This window comes from Venturia canescens, chromosome 1 (assembly GCF_019457755.1).
Source record: "Venturia canescens isolate UGA chromosome 1, ASM1945775v1, whole genome shotgun sequence".
NCBI classification, from domain to species: domain Eukaryota; kingdom Metazoa; phylum Arthropoda; class Insecta; order Hymenoptera; family Ichneumonidae; genus Venturia; species Venturia canescens.
Window position 1 is genome coordinate 516,112 of NC_057421.1, and position 17,434 is coordinate 533,545.

Sequence of the window (17,434 nt, forward strand, 5' to 3'; positions counted from 1 at the left end):
AGTTGTAGTCTACTGTCTGTCGAAAAGGTCGAGAATGAATGACTATAAAACTTATTTTGATATACGGAAGGGAAGTGCGATGTTCAACTTTATCGAGCGAGAAGCAAAAATATCACAGCTATTTTCAGACCAGTCAGATATTCAGTGGTCACAATATCATGGATATACATATACAAACACACTACACGTTGTGTTTCATTAGTCAGGCAAATGTTAGCTAATAGAAAAGACGAGTTATTTCGAGGAAATAAAAAAATACACTCAATAAAGAGTAGGCGCTCGTTCGTGGAAGAATTTTTGGAAAGCCCGAGGTTTGGAATTACGAATGAAGAATAATTGGCCTAAACGGTGACCCTTCTGAAAATAAAAATGAATCTTCAAACGCTCTTCCAAGACTTTAACCCGAGGTAATATTCTCATCTTACATTAAAAAATGAATGCTCCGAAACATGCAAAAGCGAAAAAAAACATTTCGAACTTTGGCTTGAAATTTTTCTCACACTCAAAATTCAATCTTATTCGTCACATTGCTCCAATTTCAATGTACTACTATTTTGGAAAATTAACCATGACCTACATTTCGACCAATGAATTTTTCATTATGTGTTTACTGCTTTTCAATTTTTCAAATTGAAATGAACATTTTTACAAGTACCGATCGAAATTTTCCATGACAATTATAAATCTCACGCCTTCGGATATTTCGAAATAAAGTAAAATTCCATTCTGGAAAGTCTTGAAACTGGAAAATCAAATGTTACAATATGAAATGCTTCAATATTTTATATCAGATGTACTTCATTATTTTGCAGCAAATTTCTTCTTCATTCCTGTCTTATGGTTTTTACGATTCTTTTTGCTCTGCGTCTGGACGACTATATCGAATGGAGTTGGTGGACAATTTTTAGTCCCATATGGTTTTGGAAGGGTATGGTTATTTTGGGTGCCACCATTGGTAGTTACGTGTGGTGGCGACATCCTCATTCTAGGCTGGAAGGAGATGCCTACATCCATTACAAGGCTATGCTCATCACACTGGCTCTCCATCTTATTCTTCTTATGTTTGAACTACTAGTTTGCGATAAATTGGAGTCGGAGAGACATCTGTGGATTCTTGTCTTCATACCTCTCATTTTCATCTCTATCATGTCCATTGCCGTAAGTTTTTCATTCCCATTCACCGGATGATGAAAGGAAAATAGTTTTAAGAAAAAATTCAAATCAGAAGAAACCATAATAAACCGAATGAAATCAACGGTATGGGATGAAATTATAAAACTATCCGAAGGTAATTTCAAGGAAGAATTATAACCACAGGTATGCATCTGGGCAGTGAAACACGACCGTTCTTTTGAATTGGAACTCTTCTGTGCGGTAAATGTCCTACAATTCATATTCTTGGCTTTGAGACTGGATGGATTCATAAGTTGGAGTTGGGAAGTCGTTTTTGTGCCATTATGGGCTCTTTTGTGTCTTTCGCTCGTGGCTGTATTGTACGCCATCGTATTTGCTGCTGTATTGCTGAGGGCACCTCAAGTCAATGCCAGAGTCAGAAGAACCTCTCTTAACTCAGCTCTTGCCTACACTTTTCTTGTTGTGCCCATTCTCGTCTTCCAGGTTTGTAAGAGTATCAATATCTTTGAAGTATTCGATGACGACGATATTCACATTGCATTTGTATTTTCTTTAAACTCGAGATTTTTGTGCAATATCAAACACAACCATTCGAATTTTCACCTTTGAACCTTTCTCTTCATATTCTTTTCGAGCTGACTTTAATAAGGGAATGATTTTTCTTCAGGTTTTGTTGGCTAACAAGCTGGATGGGCACATATCGTTCAATTTTACAACGGTAGCTGCGCCATTGTTGCTCTCTCATATAACACTGATATTCATGTCGTTTGGTGCCAAAGGAGGGAATCGATGTGAGTAGAAGCAAAAAATTTATTTTTGTAATGAAATAATTCAATCGAATGAATTCTCATACGCCTAGTTTTGAGGTTTTTAGGGCCATTATTGTTACATTACACAGCAGCATTCGCTGGAAGCCTTCATTCTTTGCAAGCTGAATCATTATTCTTTTAATATCCAAACAATCTGTGTGCTCGTGTAACTTTTTTTTTACCAGAAATATTTATAATTATCAAACTATCAATATTTTAGTTTTTCAACTAATTATTTGTTCAGGGTGGTTCGGTATACGGAAAGACTTTTGTCACTTTCTCCTGAGTCTATGTCCACTGCTGCAAGAGTACGGCAATATATCTTACCAACCTCGGAGCGATCAGGATCAACAGCCAACGGAGCCGATGGTGGGAGAGAAGAATGAAAAACACATAAAAAAGATGGACTTTTCGAAACCGGTGGTACCTATAATCTCGATAGACATGCCCGATTGATACTCACGGCTCGGATATTTCATGATGATCACACACGTTTAAATTCGTTGCATATTGCCGATATAACGATTATTATCGATTCGTCCATATGGCCAAAATGACGAATTTCAATTGGAGAATCAGGAAGTCGCGTTTCACGACGAATTTCTTCCGTATTACGGTCTAAGCGGAAACAAAATCATGGGGGATGGAGATAGGAGGAATATTCAAAATACGGAGAAGGAGAGAGAAAAATAGTGTCCGAACGAAAATCGAGAAGCGAAATCGAATTTGCAAATACACATTTGTAAAAACGAAGAAGCTACACACAGCAGTTGTTCTTGTGTATACGTGTTACGGATACCGTGAAACCTATGGGTTGCGGGGAGGAGAGAGAGATAGAGGGGAATTACTAAACGTTAGTAAATATCTATGCGCCGATTGGATGCTTATCAAACATGTATAACATTTATGGAAATCAATAGGAGCTGAATATGGTGCTGAATATATGTCACAAGTTTTCGAATGAAAGAAATAACCGAAAGACACGATGAACAAGAATTCCCGTGCGTTCGATAGTTTATCGATCATTTTTTTCTTTGCCTTGTCATTAAAACGTGAAATTACGACGTTGTTGTCCGAATGATTTCATCAGTGATTCATTACCTTGATATAAAACGATGAAGCAATAATTAACAAAATGGGGAAACGAAAAATTGCTCACATTGAAATTCCGATGTACCATCAATATTGCGGCCAAAAAATATACGAGCAGAAAGAACTTTGAAAAACTCAAATTGATCCTCAGAAGTAAATTACTACAATAAACTTTTTATCCCTTAGATATAATGGATATAATTTTAATTATGTAATGGTGTATCCTGAAAAACGCGACTGCCGTTAATTCGTTTGAAAAATAATCCGGTGAGTCGGCAAATCCCGAACTTGTAACCTTAATTGTTCATTTGATAACTTATTAAAATAACATCTATTTTGTGCTAGTTCTCAAGTAATTAATATACGAAGTGTACTGTGCCTCAATGAAAAGAGGAATAGAGGAGTCGAGAAAACGATAAAAGAGTTGACCAGCCAGGAAAGAATTTTGAACGCGAAAAAAAAAGGTCGCTCATTCCAATGAACACAATAAATTTTCATTAGAAAAAAAAAGCTGTATAAACAATGAATCTATAGAATAGAGATGCTGGTACAGCTTATTTTATTGTGTATTGGTTTGAATGGGTCAAACGGTAAATTAGCAAAAACGATGGTGATACAAAATGAAAGGATGACGTTTAAGGTTTCCCTGAAATAATTTCAACAAGTTATTGTATACTGTGTTGAGGAACAATAGAAAATCGAAATGAAGAAATATAAATCTGAAAAAAAAGGGAAAAAATGGAAAGAAAAAATCAACGGCCAATAATTCATGTTAAAAAATATTGTAGTAATACGAATATTGTAGTACGATCACGCCACAATTGCATAATAATTATGTATATAAATTAATGTATATATGAGATATATTATTCATATATCGAATATTAAAACGAAAACGGTCGTATACGTTATACATATCTACTAAGTACGTGATGGTTGAATGACAATTAGTGATACTATTCTATTTTATAAATAAGCTCTAAGGAGAAAAAACACAATATTATTATCATCTAATAAAGTTTATATTTTTGGTACAACAGGAGCTTGTCGATTAGAACAAAAAAATCCTTTAATGGTAGCGATATTGAAGGCGTGAACCCATCAATCTTTCACAATGTTTCCTATTTCAGAGGTTGTTGAATAATGATTATTTACCATAGTATTCATTTAATTAAATTGTGAATCACCATGGTGGAACATATTCGGGGACCCACGGGCGACCCAGCAATCGCGAAATTTCGGCCGCCGTTTCCGCAATTCCCAATTCGCAATCCTCAATGAGAGAAGTTTCCCAGACGTAAAGAACGCGGAGACGTTCGCGACACCGTGAAACAAAGTCGACTAATCCGGAACATCTGTGTGGGGGGAAGGGGGGAAATTTGCTCTTGAAAAAATATATACGTTTTTTCGGAGATTGTGCTTTTTTATCGAAAAGAGTTTTTTTGACATTCGTGCTCGGAAAGATGGCTTTTTGGTTACAAATTTTACTTTTCATTTACGACAGCTGACTTTATAATTACGCTTTGAGGTTTGTTTCTCAGCAACCGTTTGAACGGTATCGCGTTAGTTACGTTTTGGCCGATCCGGTGTTGTTATTTTCCTCAATACCTATCTAGCTTAAAACATCGATCATTTGTCTGTCTTATATCAACAGATAATATGTATTTTGTATATCGCTATTGATATAACTAAACCAGAATATAACTATACGTCTACACGGGGATTTTATTCCGGTTTTGTATAAGAGAGAATATATATATATATCGATATAACTAAACCGGAGTAAGAGCGCCGTGTAAACGTAGTCATTATGTATTCATCGGTCATCGCGTTACCAAGGGGAGAAAGAGTTTCTAATATTTTAATTTAAACCCCACGTATTTTACTCAAATTTTTACCGAAAAAGACTTTTCCACACACTAATGTCAAAAAATAGTATGATAAAATTCTCATTTCAGTTTTTTTTTTATTCCATTTTTCGATACACTGAGAAACAAAAATCGTTCATAGAACTGAATGAATCCTTTTTCTTGAACGTAGATTTTTAGTTGCTCCAATAGATGATATTCTTTCGAACCTTAATTTGTGAATTGATATGAAACGGTGATCGTTCAGACAAATGAATGAATTTATTGAGCAAGCTTTGCTATTTAGATTATTTTGTCTTGGTGCGGTGAAATATTAACAAAAGTTGTTTTGATCGATAAATTTTTTCCTCGATTTATATACTCGCAATCAGAGAAAGTTCATTTATATTGAATAAATAAACTAGGACAGAGCGTGCATTCATTTATAGACAAAACATGCGTCAAGTTTTAAAATAATGATGCTACGCGAGAGATGAAAAATGCTTTGATAAATGTACAAATGTATAAAATTTATTAAGTTTTTTTCAAGACGAGATACCGGATCAATAAAAACGGGCTTCGAAAAAGCGATAATTATGAAATTAATGATAAAAAAATGTACGTCGAAACTCACGTTATTTCACAATGTCCTAGACCAACGGTGCTGAGACGAGGACACCCGTTGGCAGCTGATATCAAATCTGCATCTATAACGTCCGACTCGTACGAGCCGACGACAAGCTCAACGAGACGCGGACAATTGTCACCGATTCGATGCACTACCGGAGCTGGGATCTCACCGCCGAAGTAGAGATGAGTTATTGGTACATAAGTAGCTAGCAGTGGATCGCAATCATCTTCGTCCGATAGGTATGATGTACTGAAACAAGGAAGAGACTCGTTATTTCATTTCGAGCAATTTCAACTAAATTTACGCGTGCGTAAATCAGTTTTCAAATGCAATTATATCATCGACCGGCAAATGAATTCATAATAAAGGTTCTCGATTCCTCTCATTAGGAACGAGTTTTCATTCGAACGCGCCGGGTACGAATAATTAAAATCTCGAATATTTCTCCATCCACCGCGACGATCGATGAGTCCTTACGCGAATAGCATCCTATTATAAACCGTATCTCTATAAATAACACAACGCGTAACTCGATTGCCTCCCAAGTTGACATTTATAAATGGCCCCTGATTATGGTATAGTTTTCGCGCGAATGAAGATGTTCGAAACACAAACCCAAATGGACATAAATACAATATATTCCCATTTTGATAAAGAGTTTATAAATATCTCTGTTTATTCTGGTTTTCCGTTTACGAATTCGAGCCTTTATCCAAGTCTACTTACGAATATATAGCGATACACACCACTCACTTTTATTTCATATATATACTTAGATAAAGGTTATAAATAATGTTTGAGAATAAAGGTTGTTCAATAGTCGCTACATTAAAAACAGCTACGAGGAAAGCTTTTTAATGATGATGAATTCAATGACTTACAGAACGACGTTGATTTGGGGAGAATGAGTCTCAAGAGCGAACCAAGCTTCGTCGGTGATTCGAGGCAAAGGTTTAGAATCGGGTTGTGCCTCGATTCTCACAGTTTCCAAGTGACAATGTTCCTCGGTGCTGAGCGCGAATAGAAGATCATCGCTCAACATGGAATAAGAAATGGACAATTCCCGAAGGAAACGACATCGATTTATCAGCGTGACGATATCTAGAAATTTGATTTTCGTTAAACTCGTGGATCCGAATTTTGTCGGACAGAAAATTCGAATTCCTCAAACAAACATGCACCAAGAGTCCTCAACTCAAACCCTCCTTGATGAGAAATTAATAAACTAAATAATATTACGTTCGATCCGGCATGTAATTGACCAACGATACAACCGAGTGAAAAAGGCTCATGCGGAATTTCATTCCGCCGCATCGCATCAACATTTATTGCTTTACAGAGATCGGAAAGAATTTCGGCTTCGGCCAGTAAGTACCGTCCGGTGATGTTCCTGATGTATTTTTAATCCGTAGTCGTTGCAGATTGTTGCAATCTTTGCTCGTGGGCGCAATAATGTTCGGATCTTCCGCAGGAATGTCATCGATGCTCAATGTCTCGAAAGGTGTTCCGTCCGCGATCACTGTTGTTCCCGTCAATGAGTAACCGTCTCTGTGTTCGAAGAAACTCCTCATCGAAGATGCATTCATCAATGCCTGCATCTTGAAAGAAACATTTCCGCAATGAAGAGGGCCCCCGGGCCCGCAACCCCTCGATTTTTATCACTTGAAATTGTTTCTGTCATTTACTAATATTCATTGAATATTCCCGTGAGAAAAAAAAACTTCTATTCATAAAAATTCATAAAAATCAAATAAATACCTTGGAGAATATTAAAAAACGTAACGTATCCGAATGTGCGAGATGGGAAGTGCGCCACGCGAAGAAGAGATTGAAAAGGCGCGCACGGACACGTTGTAGAACCGCGAAGACTGAGGGTCGACTCCTTCGCGAATATGACGGTCGGGATATAATCGCAAGAGGTAGAGAAAGGATTTGAAAGGCTCAGCCACCACCGGTATCTTCATTGGGTATAGCTCCGATTCCTCCAGTACGGCCGCTGTCAATGGGATATAAATAAGCAAATAAAATATATGCTCATGAATCGTCGTGTCATTTCAGGAACTGAGCGAAATTTCGTGAAAACAGAATGACGCAACTCATCGTCAGATTTATCCGTAATCTTTGGATCTTGTAGAATTCGTAAAAAAAAAAATCAATTACTGGATTTAAGGACAAAATCAATCGCAATTGTGAAAATCGATAGAAGAATAATTGAATTTAAAAATTGAGGATTATATAGTGCAGAAACAACGATGTTTTTCAAAACTTTGAAGTCCCCGTATATAAGGGAAAAATACCTCCGCGTCGGGTTTCTCGTCGGAATTGGCTATTTTCTATTAGTTTCATATTAATATTTCCCTAGCTATAGTGGAGCAGGTGCGTGAAAGCTTCGTATTATTTTTACCTCGAATCTTCAATCGCTTATCTACGAACAAGCAACGTATGTACCGGCACGCAAAATTTACCTTCTTTTCGCGTTTCAATGGTATGTAAGAAAAAATGTAATAATTGCATACCGAAAGGTATAAAGCTTCGGATCGTTTTTATAAAGGTATTTCACAGAGACCGAGTTCTCGTTTCCAATAAAACAGACAAAATGTATCGCAAATAATTTTGTCATCGGGGAATTCGATTGGTGCTACATTACATCCATGTATATTATATTTGTATATATATATATATATATATATATATATATATATATTAGAAAAGTAGCACGTGAACAGGTTGGTCAAACTCTCAATTGCGCGAGTAATACAGCAAAAAGTAAATGTCTTGAGAATGAATGTTCATTCGGGGATAGAGGTAAGAGAAAGACTTGTACTGCATGTGAACGGTTGCATGCAGCAGAGTAGGCCGTTCACGTGAACGTCCCTGACACTATTTAGACCACGAGTTTGAATCACGTGTTTCAGGGCAAAGCACGTTTCTAAATAAAGTTGAAAGAACAACTTGAGAGCAATGGACTTTTTTTCAATAAAAAAACTTTCGGTGGATTACTTTGTATAATTATTCTTAAGGATGATTAGTATCATCTGTACCCGCCTGATTCTTCTGCTTGTTGGAAGTGTGCGTGAAATTATGAAGCAAAGACTATGCACAATAGTACGGTTTTTTTTTGCCACTTGAGAGTCGATGAAAATTCGAGGAACGTAGATTCATCTTCGGTGATACTCCAATTCCCAGCGAGTTTTCGTTCCCTGCTTGTATGCTGAACTGAAAAAATGAATATTTTTTTCGGTATTTTTCGAATTGCGGACTCGGAAATGAATGAACGTAATATTTAAAAAAAAAATAGTAGTTCGGCTTTGTTTTCGTAGGAAACGCCATTATTATACATATTCAAAGTCTGTGAAAAATTTCGATGAATCAGGCGTGTCTCGCGCGAAAATTCGATACCGTCGTGTACCCAAAATTTCCCAAGTTCCAGGAATTTAAACACTTTATTATAATTATCCAAGCGAAAAGATCCAAATGAGAAAAGCACACCTGTGGTGCGAATTCAAATTGCTTCGGAAGATTCGGAAGTCAGAAGAAAAAAATATAATAACCGCATACAACGAATTGAGGTAATGAAAAAAAAAAAAAAAAAATACGAAATTCAAAGGAAACAAAAGAATGCGAAGACAGTATTTTGCATAGATATTTTGTTATTCGAATGCTCGGAGTAGATCGTGCACGTGTTTGCCCGATCACGCGCGACCCCGTCGAACAACTTTTTTCACGTCGCGTCCATGCGTATATATACGTACCAATCTCGACACGTGACTCTAGCATATCGGATTATTCCGAACCAATTTAATTGTGCTCATATCAATAAATACGTAAAAATTCGATAATTGACATGACCTTCTCGATTGTTTGCATGATAAAAAAATTTCAAGACGTTACATTTGATATAATTGACCGATTCTTCGGGCCGATACGATAGTTGTTTAATCAAAGATCTGAACAAAAACGCAAACTTTGATCGATCGATAAGGTCGCTAACATAATGTTAGTTCCAAAATAGATAGAATGAAAAAAATAGGCGAATCAAGAAATTAGTACTTATTAGTGGTCGACCTTCTCCATGCTCAGTAAACGTTCGTGCGAATGAGAATAATTCGATTTGACAGAAGATAATTTATTGTTATTATAATGTGGACTACTTACGTCGGTCTGTTCCGACAATTGCGAGAGCAGTCTCTTGCCAACATATTATACTCGTAAATGGTAGAATCGAACTGATTCAATCGGTGACAAGATTCACCTCCCATCGGCGCTCGTCTTGGTGGAGTCTTTCTGCGCAGTACAGTACAAAATCATCCCGACCCAATGACACGGCGCGTTGCTGTGAAAATTTCCTCCTTCCTGCTCGGATCGATTTTAGTTCAACGATCGATCTATTTTCCCAATCTTCGTTTCGGCCTGAAAATATAATTTTTTTTCCAATATTATTAACAAGATTAAGCGAAACCGAAAATAAAGGGTAATAATGGATAATCACAAAAGTACTACATAATTATTCTTTCATTGGTTGGTTTTATTTGTACGATATTGTGTAGATATGTTTCTCGCTCATTGAAATTCCGATCATATTCGCGCATAGTTCAACAATCATGCCAATAAGTCTCGCGTATTTACAGATCAGCGAATTAGGTTACGCGATTCAAATATTCTTTTTTCGCACGTTGTTATTGCAATTAACCGCTGGAGAAAAATTATTCAAATGCTTATGATAAAATTGTTATAAAAATTAGACAAAGAGTCGATGCGTATGCATATACTGTGTTCTTGTACATATACACACGTATCATTTTATATATTCATTCAAATATGTATCACGATTATAAACTATATATGTATTAATAAAACATATCAGTGGATTTATGTACAATTAATAGTATGGCATGCGCGTGTATCGATCATATATTACGAAGGTAATTCGTGTTCATGGAAAACATATTGTAAAATTCAATGAATATTTTATCATGCTCATTTATATATAAGCAGATCGTGACGAAAAAATTGAACCGCTCCGCCCCAGTGATAATTCCTTCTTTACGCGATAATACAACACTGTCCAGGAATATCGGACAGTACCTGCCTCACACGAAGCAGCGCAATGGTTGAGGGAAATAATACGTAATGTTATAATCACCGGAAAAAAAAAATGGTAAAATGATGCTTGATGTTTTTCGGCTGTTCAGAAGTAACAACAAAAATATGGTGAAACAATTATGAGACTCGTTGAATTCAATCAAGGAATCTATCGATACGTGCTCCTAAGGCATCTCATGAAATTTCCTATGTCAACATATACATATCCGTATGCGTATGTAATTTTAATAGTATAAAAAATACTTCGAGCAATGCGTTATTAAGGACACACGACGAATTAACTGGGAAGAGATCATTTGCTTCGATTGCACAAATGCATCAAATTGATTCCCGTATTGAATCGCATTCTCTCACGCAACCATTCGAGCACGCAACAATGACATGGTTTACAATCATATTATATTCACAATACTTGATTCATTTTCGACGTTGGAAAAAAAAAATTCAATTACAATTAAATAAAGACAAGTTTGCTATAAAAATATCTTCGGCTATCCGAACTTGCGTAATTCTTAACGAATTATTGAAAATCTCTACATTATCTATCGAATTGGGAAAAGCATCGAAGTGAAAAATCTCGATGCGACCGTGAACCGCGCGATTAAGCTTGAACAATAACGTTTTTGGCCATTTTTAAAATATTGCTATTCGTTACATATTGCAAACGTTACAAGATTAAAAATTAACGTTATTTCCCCCCGTTCGGTAATGACAAAACGGGCTCTCGTTGCGTTATAAAAATGTTCTGCACCATCCTTGGCATACGAAAAATGAAGGCAAAAAATGAGATCCGTTGGCCGGAACGGATCTAAAATATTCATCGAGTTTGTTTTTTGTTCCTTCATCAGAGCAGTAGGATCAGCGTAAACTTATTAATTCTTTTATACAGTATCGTATACTCGTTTCGAAGGAATACTTCGTGTAACAGGAAACATGCTGAGATCGCAATTGATCCATGATATATGGGGAATTTCACGCCATTTCACGCATTAATCATCCCGAACTTATTCTGTTAAAAAGTACCCTATGGAAGGAGGAACATCCAGGTAAATCTTTAGATTGTTTTACGATTATTCAAAAAAAATATCAACAAACGTCGGAATGTCACATATTTTCAGTCCAATTGAGTTTCATGGGAAAAAAAAATGAAAAGACTAATTATTATTTCATATCGCCCGACTTTCTTTCAAAAATAAAAACTATTAGTCGGAAACACGATTTTGAATATTTTCCGTAATTTCCAGCGTGCAATGGCGTGTAATGGTTCGAATGTATATTATAAGTTATAATAAAATAATAGGAATAATTATTATTTTGTCAAAAATTATAATATCGATGAATAATTTTCATCATACCAATCGTAATAATTATACAGGGCCAATCAATCGTGCCAATCAACAATAGAAAAATTTCAAGTACAGATTCGATATGTTTTTGAAACGAGAGAGAAATAGTTATCCTTCTTTAGAATTTCATAGAAAACGCATGAAAATGCGTTTACTACGAGAGTGTCGTAATCGATTCGATTAAGATCGATTAAAATGGAATGCCCTGTATAAATATTAATGCGTAAATTGTGATAGTGTACATATGTGAAACTCAAGACAATTCATCGGTCGACTTGTTTCGTTCTTCCTCGACAAGTTGTCTCGTTCGATTGAAGGCTTCGGTTTTCAAAAAGTCGACTGTTTTGTAAACCGTTGTATTCGGCGGCGACTGAGCCGCCGGTAAGACGGATGATGCAAAACTCTCGGATGCCTCCAAATCGAGATCTAAATACTGGAGGACAACGAGACGTCGGTTCGAGGCAGGAATGAATGTACTGTGATCCTGGTAATAATAAATCTGGAAGGATTGAAAAAACAATGGTTACCAAAGCGAGGAAAGAGGCGGCCACTCGCATAGAAACGAAACAAAACTATTTGAAAAACACGTAACCTGTACGAAGAGGTTTTTAAAAAATGATTACCTCTTCTTTATCATCGAGTGCATTGTTGTCTTCGTCGGAGGTGGAAGGATGAGTGTTGTGAGAGTTGTGATGAGACGGTGGTGTTGGGCTCGGAGCAGCGCGAATTCGTGTTCTACCAGGCGGTGAGGCAAGTTGAAGTGGATTTTCGAGTGTCGGTTTGTTGAGGGGAGGTTTGAGTTTACGATTAATACTGGGAGGTTCGGCAGGTGAGTGTTCGGCCGAGCTTATTTCGGGTACGGAAAGGACGGGCCCGGGCGAGGCTTCGTTGCTTATAATGGAAGTCGAGTCCGAAGTTTTCCGACCCGGCTTTAGTTCTCGATAAACAACCGGAGGTGGCATAGCCGAATTGTTGGTCAAAGTGCTCAAAGAGTCGCGAATCAATGGACTCGGTAAATTGGAGTATGTTGCGGTCGTCGAACTTTCGGAACGCGGACTCGATGGCTCATCTTCGTGAAAATCATATCGAAAAACTCGATCGTCGAGGCTGGAAGGTGCAGCATTGCTGTAACAATGTCTCGACAAAGTTCCACCGTTGTTCGTCGATTCCAAGCCGCTCGTTCCAGGCTGATGCGATCGGGGAAAATCATAAGTTTCGTCCGTCACTATAGCGGTCGCTGGTGTCGAAGGTGCTGGCGTCGCTGGGGTCGTCGGTTTTGAACTTTCCGTCGCACCGTCCAAATTCAAATAATTGTGCCCCGGATTATCTGGCAACATGTGGGCCGGTTTCGGCGGCCGTGGAGGCGCCGGCAATTTTTCCATCCCCGATCCTCCTGGCGAATCTACTATCGTTAACTTTCCAAAGCGCTTTTGTACGCTCCATGAACCAAGTTCTGGATCAACCGAACTGTGCGCCGCTCGAGACTCTCCTACAATATTAACGGTTGCTTACAATTCACCCAATAATATGAATCAAGTTCGCTCTATATCCACCTTGAAACCGATATTGACGATTTTTTATAGTTCAAGAGAATTCGATTGGATATTATTTATGCTTACCGGAAGGGAATGTTTCCCAATTAACACTGGGTACAGGTGTGGTCCATTCGTCGTCCGTAAAGACACTGTCAACGTCTGTGGTAGTTGGTGAACGGGGCGGTGATGGAGCCAATTTTCTTGGTGCGTCATAATGTTCGGGACCCTGGCCCATTCCTGAACATAAAGAACTCGCGTCGTTCAAGCGACGACCAGAAATGCACTCGCTAATCGCGATGTACGGACCCGAAATTGTACTTGTTGGTGACGTAGGGGGCGATTCTTGCGATTCGTATTGAAACACTAAATTCAACAATTATACAACATTATTATTCAAACGATAAGTAATTTATAGTGTCGTTCCGTCAAAATGTTCTCTTCCTCTAATTCAGTTGACGGTGAATATTGAATTCTAGGGTATTTACATTGACACTGTTGCTCCTCATCCTGCGTGTAAGCTTTGAGTTCACAAACTTGACAAACCGCGTTCACCCATTTATTCATGTCCGCCTCGCTCTCAGCTACCAGATAATAAATTCTTTTGGGAGTTTTCACATTGAACATGAACTGATACTTTTGTTTGCGGTTTTCAAATCTTAGTCCAGCATCCACCTGTTTTCCAGAAAAATTCACCAAATTAAGTGGATTTTATTTTTTTCAACATTTCTAGGAATATACAATAAATTCAATATTTTCCTACTTGCAAATGGAGAAAAAATATATGCATATATTGAAATAAAATAACATAAATGTTCAATTAAAAAGAATAGTGTACCTGCTGACACTGATCCAAGTCGATTCGCCCTTTGAGTTTGCGACATCGTCGGTCCGTATAATACTCAAGGAAATATTGCCCGGGCAATTCGCCGCTATCTCTAAGAGCAAACCATCGCTTTCTCCATCGCTGTATGAAAAAAACAACAATAATCAGTATGTCAATACAACATAAATCGCAGTAATGAAATCTAACCAGCAAAATGCAGTCAAATTTGTCAAAAAAAATATTTAAAAAGTCGTTAAATTCAAACAAAGATCTAATATTATATGATAACTGCCAATAATATCAATATCTACTCACGACCATTAGAGACAGGCTAAAATAAGATTAGTCAAACAAAGGAGAGAAACATCCTGAATAATTTTGAAAACTTAACCCCAGCTGAGAAAAAACATGACGTTTCGGAGCAACAAATGAACTATAATTATGAAAAAGAAGGCCTGGAAAGAAGAAAGAGATCGAGTTTACCGCTCTCCAGAGTTTCGTAGGAGGTGATTTGATGAGCCAACCCTCGTGAACGATTTCCTGGGAAGTTTTGAGCTCCTCCATGCCCGTCCTCGAGGAGCAGGCCTCGTTGTCTTTATCTTTGTTTTTATTCTTTCTGTTGTCGGTATACCGTGAACTGAGTCTTCAATTTCGCATTATTCTTGATGAATCGTGTGCACTTATGTGTTTTTGTCTATAACACACTGCAGTGCTGAACGGTGTTGTTTTCGTCAATGTTCGCTCCCACGAATGCACTCAAAGTTCCAACCAACACAAAGCGACATCGACACAACGACATAATTGCGCTTTTATCTATTTTTCGTTCCAACACAACAATCCCGAGGATTTCAGACGATATATATACGCGTTCAAACTTGCAAGAGAGAGAGAAAGGATATCAAATGCGGTTATACACAATAATCGAACGTCACAACCCACGCACACGCGTTTACTCATGTATACATGCTGTATATACTGTGTGGAGGACGATTTTCTTATGTTCGTACGTTTCGTTTTTTGTTGTATACATATGACATGTATACACGCAACGCAACAAAACAGTCGAATTACCATCAAATTTCCTTCATGTCCCAAAGTTAGTGATTTTTTTTTATTTACTATTCTAAATTACCGTAGTATAAAAAAATTATAGTATATTATTTACAATTGTTCCCGACAAAATATACATGCAAAACTAATACACGCTAGTGAAACATATGAGCACGAGTAAGAGTTGTGCGAGATGGAAAACCGTGCATGGCCCATGGACGCCATCTTGCATCTCCGAACGTTCGTCGTCTCGTCTCTGTCTCTCTTTACCTTTCCTTCTCATTTCATCTTTCACCCGCGTCAACCTCAGCCCTCAGCTCAAGTTTTTGCAAATATCGTTCAACGATTATACCAGGTCTACCGAGATTTAATAATAAGGCCAGTAATATATCCCTAAAAATTAAATTTTCATTCACTCCTCTGAATTGTATATCTTCTTCGAGCCTATTAATATGAAATATATATATATAGTAGTGTCCATTGACCCCGATGTGATCTGGGTATAATTGCAGTGGGTGCGGTTCTCAACCCTGTAACCAAAAAACTTGCCGATCACTCAAGAAAATGATTTCATACTTTGACTGAAAATTTCATTAAAATTCATAATCGTCAGAATCGTATATTTCTCTTACTGATAATTCTCCATCGTGTATCTACGAACAGGAGCATCAATTTTATTGTAGACGATATTTTGAGGTTGTGTACGTCTCGTTAGCAACTGCGCGCAGGAAGAGTCCAATGACTTTACCTCCCTCTTTTTCTTTCTCTCTCGGGCTTTAGCGTCGAAAGACTCTGTGAGATGCTGTAGTCTCCTCCTCTTTGTATGTACACAATTTGATACTTTGAAAATGAAGAGAGCGAAAGAGTGAAACGGAGAGAGAACGGCCGAAGGTCGAGTTGGACAGATTCTGTGTGTATTTGTGTATATCTGGCTCCCTCTTTCTCTCTCTCTCTCTCTCTCTCCTGCTTCTTGTTCTTTTTCTTCGGTAACCCGATCATTCATGGTTTCATGGATCGCAACTGCTACAGCAGCCTGTTTAGGGGGGTCTTTAAAGCAGGGATTTGACTGTGGAAAACTGCCTCGCAGTAGAAAACGTCACAACAAGTCTATAGAGGCTGCCATTTAATTTGCGCAAACGATTTTTTTTAGAAACTTATCAAATATGTAATGTCATATTTTCCATCAAATATTTCATCATCTTTGTGATTATAATTGTTCACGAAATACGAAGAGGGAGAATGGTTCTTCATATATTCCTTCCGAAACATTATATTTTTTGACTGTAACCTAAAACTGCAGGTTGTTATAGCATGTGGTCGTCGTGTCGCCGGTTTAACATCTGTGTGTTACAAAAAGCGAAGCTGCTTGCACGTATGTTTTTGTTATTTCGGCATTCAGAGCAGCAGCCAATACCAAAATAAAGTGCTTGGCGAGCCGCGCGTATTTTTTGTCCAACCGCGATAGGTATTCATCATCTCGGCAACGAGATATGAAATGCGCCCCACCCCGGCACTCTACAGGCGAAAAAAATTATGATCGCATCATCATCCGGCTTTCCATTGTCTTTTGTGTTCAAACGATGTGTTCTATGAATCATTGGACGTCTGCATGATTTTTTGACTGGCAATAATCTGTAAACGACTGCGAGGCAGTCAAAGCCCAGCAGCAGAAAATAGTAGCTAGAGTATATAGAAATTTACTATAACTTCTACAAATCTCGTTTTCGGATTTCCATGTAAAAATTTTATTTGGACTTCTCGGAAGAATAAACATTTAATTAGTGTCCATCAGGTAGACGGCACTCTAGCTGCCCTCGTTCCTAATAATTGTAAAACGTTGTCGTGTTAATTACGTTGTCGGGCCTGTGCGTAAGGAAATAATGAATTTTTATTTATTCCAAATATGGTGGATCAACTTGTCCGCTTTTGTGTGATGAAAAAAAACTTCAAGAATCGTCGACGGACTGAAACATGAGCGAATATCGTGTTACCGTATTAGAACAAGAGAAAGAATTTAAAAAAAAACTGTTCAAATAAACAATTGTTTAACGAAATTCATTTTTC

At 37.5% G+C, this 17,434-nt stretch overlaps 3 protein-coding genes across 4 annotated transcripts; 1 reads left to right on the plus strand and 2 right to left on the minus strand.

Moving 5' to 3' along the window:
- Nucleotides 1-158: 158 nt before the first annotated feature.
- Nucleotides 159-4,069, plus strand: LOC122419129 (transmembrane protein 185A). Of its 2 annotated transcripts, none has more exons than XM_043433421.1 (5): nucleotides 159-407; nucleotides 810-1,158; nucleotides 1,318-1,617; nucleotides 1,802-1,925; nucleotides 2,188-4,069. In XM_043433421.1, exons 1-5 carry the CDS (start codon nucleotides 370-372, stop codon nucleotides 2,397-2,399), a joined length of 1,023 nt encoding a protein of 340 aa, XP_043289356.1. In that variant the 5' UTR covers nucleotides 159-369; the 3' UTR covers nucleotides 2,400-4,069. The 2 variants fall into 2 exon arrangements, with proteins under 2 accessions (XP_043289356.1, XP_043289357.1); XM_043433422.1 differs by having other exon boundaries at nucleotides 160-407; nucleotides 813-1,158.
- On the minus strand, nucleotides 4,039-9,815 carry LOC122419131 (F-box/LRR-repeat protein 3-like). The gene is made up of 7 exons (XM_043433423.1): nucleotides 9,669-9,815; nucleotides 8,555-8,729; nucleotides 7,272-7,509; nucleotides 6,889-7,111; nucleotides 6,395-6,614; nucleotides 5,517-5,762; nucleotides 4,039-4,390 (listed from the first exon to the last, which is right to left on the minus strand). Exons 4-7 carry the CDS (start codon nucleotides 7,109-7,111, stop codon nucleotides 4,219-4,221), a joined length of 861 nt encoding a protein of 286 aa, XP_043289358.1. The 5' UTR covers nucleotides 7,272-7,509; nucleotides 8,555-8,729; nucleotides 9,669-9,815; the 3' UTR covers nucleotides 4,039-4,218.
- Nucleotides 9,816-10,017: 202 nt separating this feature from the next.
- On the minus strand, nucleotides 10,018-16,388 carry dos (daughter of sevenless). Its single transcript, XM_043433420.1, has 7 exons — nucleotides 16,003-16,388; nucleotides 14,804-15,900; nucleotides 14,333-14,461; nucleotides 13,983-14,169; nucleotides 13,582-13,860; nucleotides 12,586-13,451; nucleotides 10,018-12,461 (listed from the first exon to the last, which is right to left on the minus strand). Exons 2-7 carry the CDS (start codon nucleotides 14,882-14,884, stop codon nucleotides 12,216-12,218), a joined length of 1,788 nt encoding a protein of 595 aa, XP_043289355.1. The 5' UTR covers nucleotides 14,885-15,900; nucleotides 16,003-16,388; the 3' UTR covers nucleotides 10,018-12,215.
- Nucleotides 16,389-17,434: the final 1,046 nt, after the last annotated feature.

Excerpts from the sequence above, each read along its gene's own strand:
- dos (XM_043433420.1), bottom strand. The coding sequence starts at position 14,884 with ATGGAGGAGCTCAAAACTTCCCAGGAAATCGTTCACGAGGGTTGGCTC. Across the intron at positions 14,170-14,332 it reads ACTTGGATCAGTGTCAGCAG|GTGGATGCTGGACTAAGATT; the intron begins GTACACTATTCT and ends TCTGGAAAACAG. Across the intron at positions 13,861-13,982 it reads TGAGGAGCAACAGTGTCAAT|TGTTTCAATACGAATCGCAA; the intron begins GTAAATACCCTA and ends TGTTGAATTTAG.
- LOC122419129 (XM_043433421.1), top strand. The coding sequence starts at position 370 with ATGAATCTTCAAACGCTCTTCCAAGACTTTAACCCGAG. Across the intron at positions 1,618-1,801 it reads TGCCCATTCTCGTCTTCCAG|GTTTTGTTGGCTAACAAGCT; the intron begins GTTTGTAAGAGT and ends ATTTTTCTTCAG. Across the intron at positions 1,926-2,187 it reads TGCCAAAGGAGGGAATCGAT|GGTGGTTCGGTATACGGAAA; the intron begins GTGAGTAGAAGC and ends TTATTTGTTCAG.
- LOC122419131 (XM_043433423.1), bottom strand. The coding sequence starts at position 7,111 with ATGCAGGCATTGATGAATGCATCTTCGATGAGGAGTTTCTTCGAACAC. Across the intron at positions 6,615-6,888 it reads ATCAGGAACATCACCGGACG|ATATCGTCACGCTGATAAAT; the intron begins GTACTTACTGGC and ends TCAAATTTCTAG. Across the intron at positions 5,763-6,394 it reads CCCCAAATCAACGTCGTTCT|TACATCATACCTATCGGACG; the intron begins GTAAGTCATTGA and ends TCCTTGTTTCAG.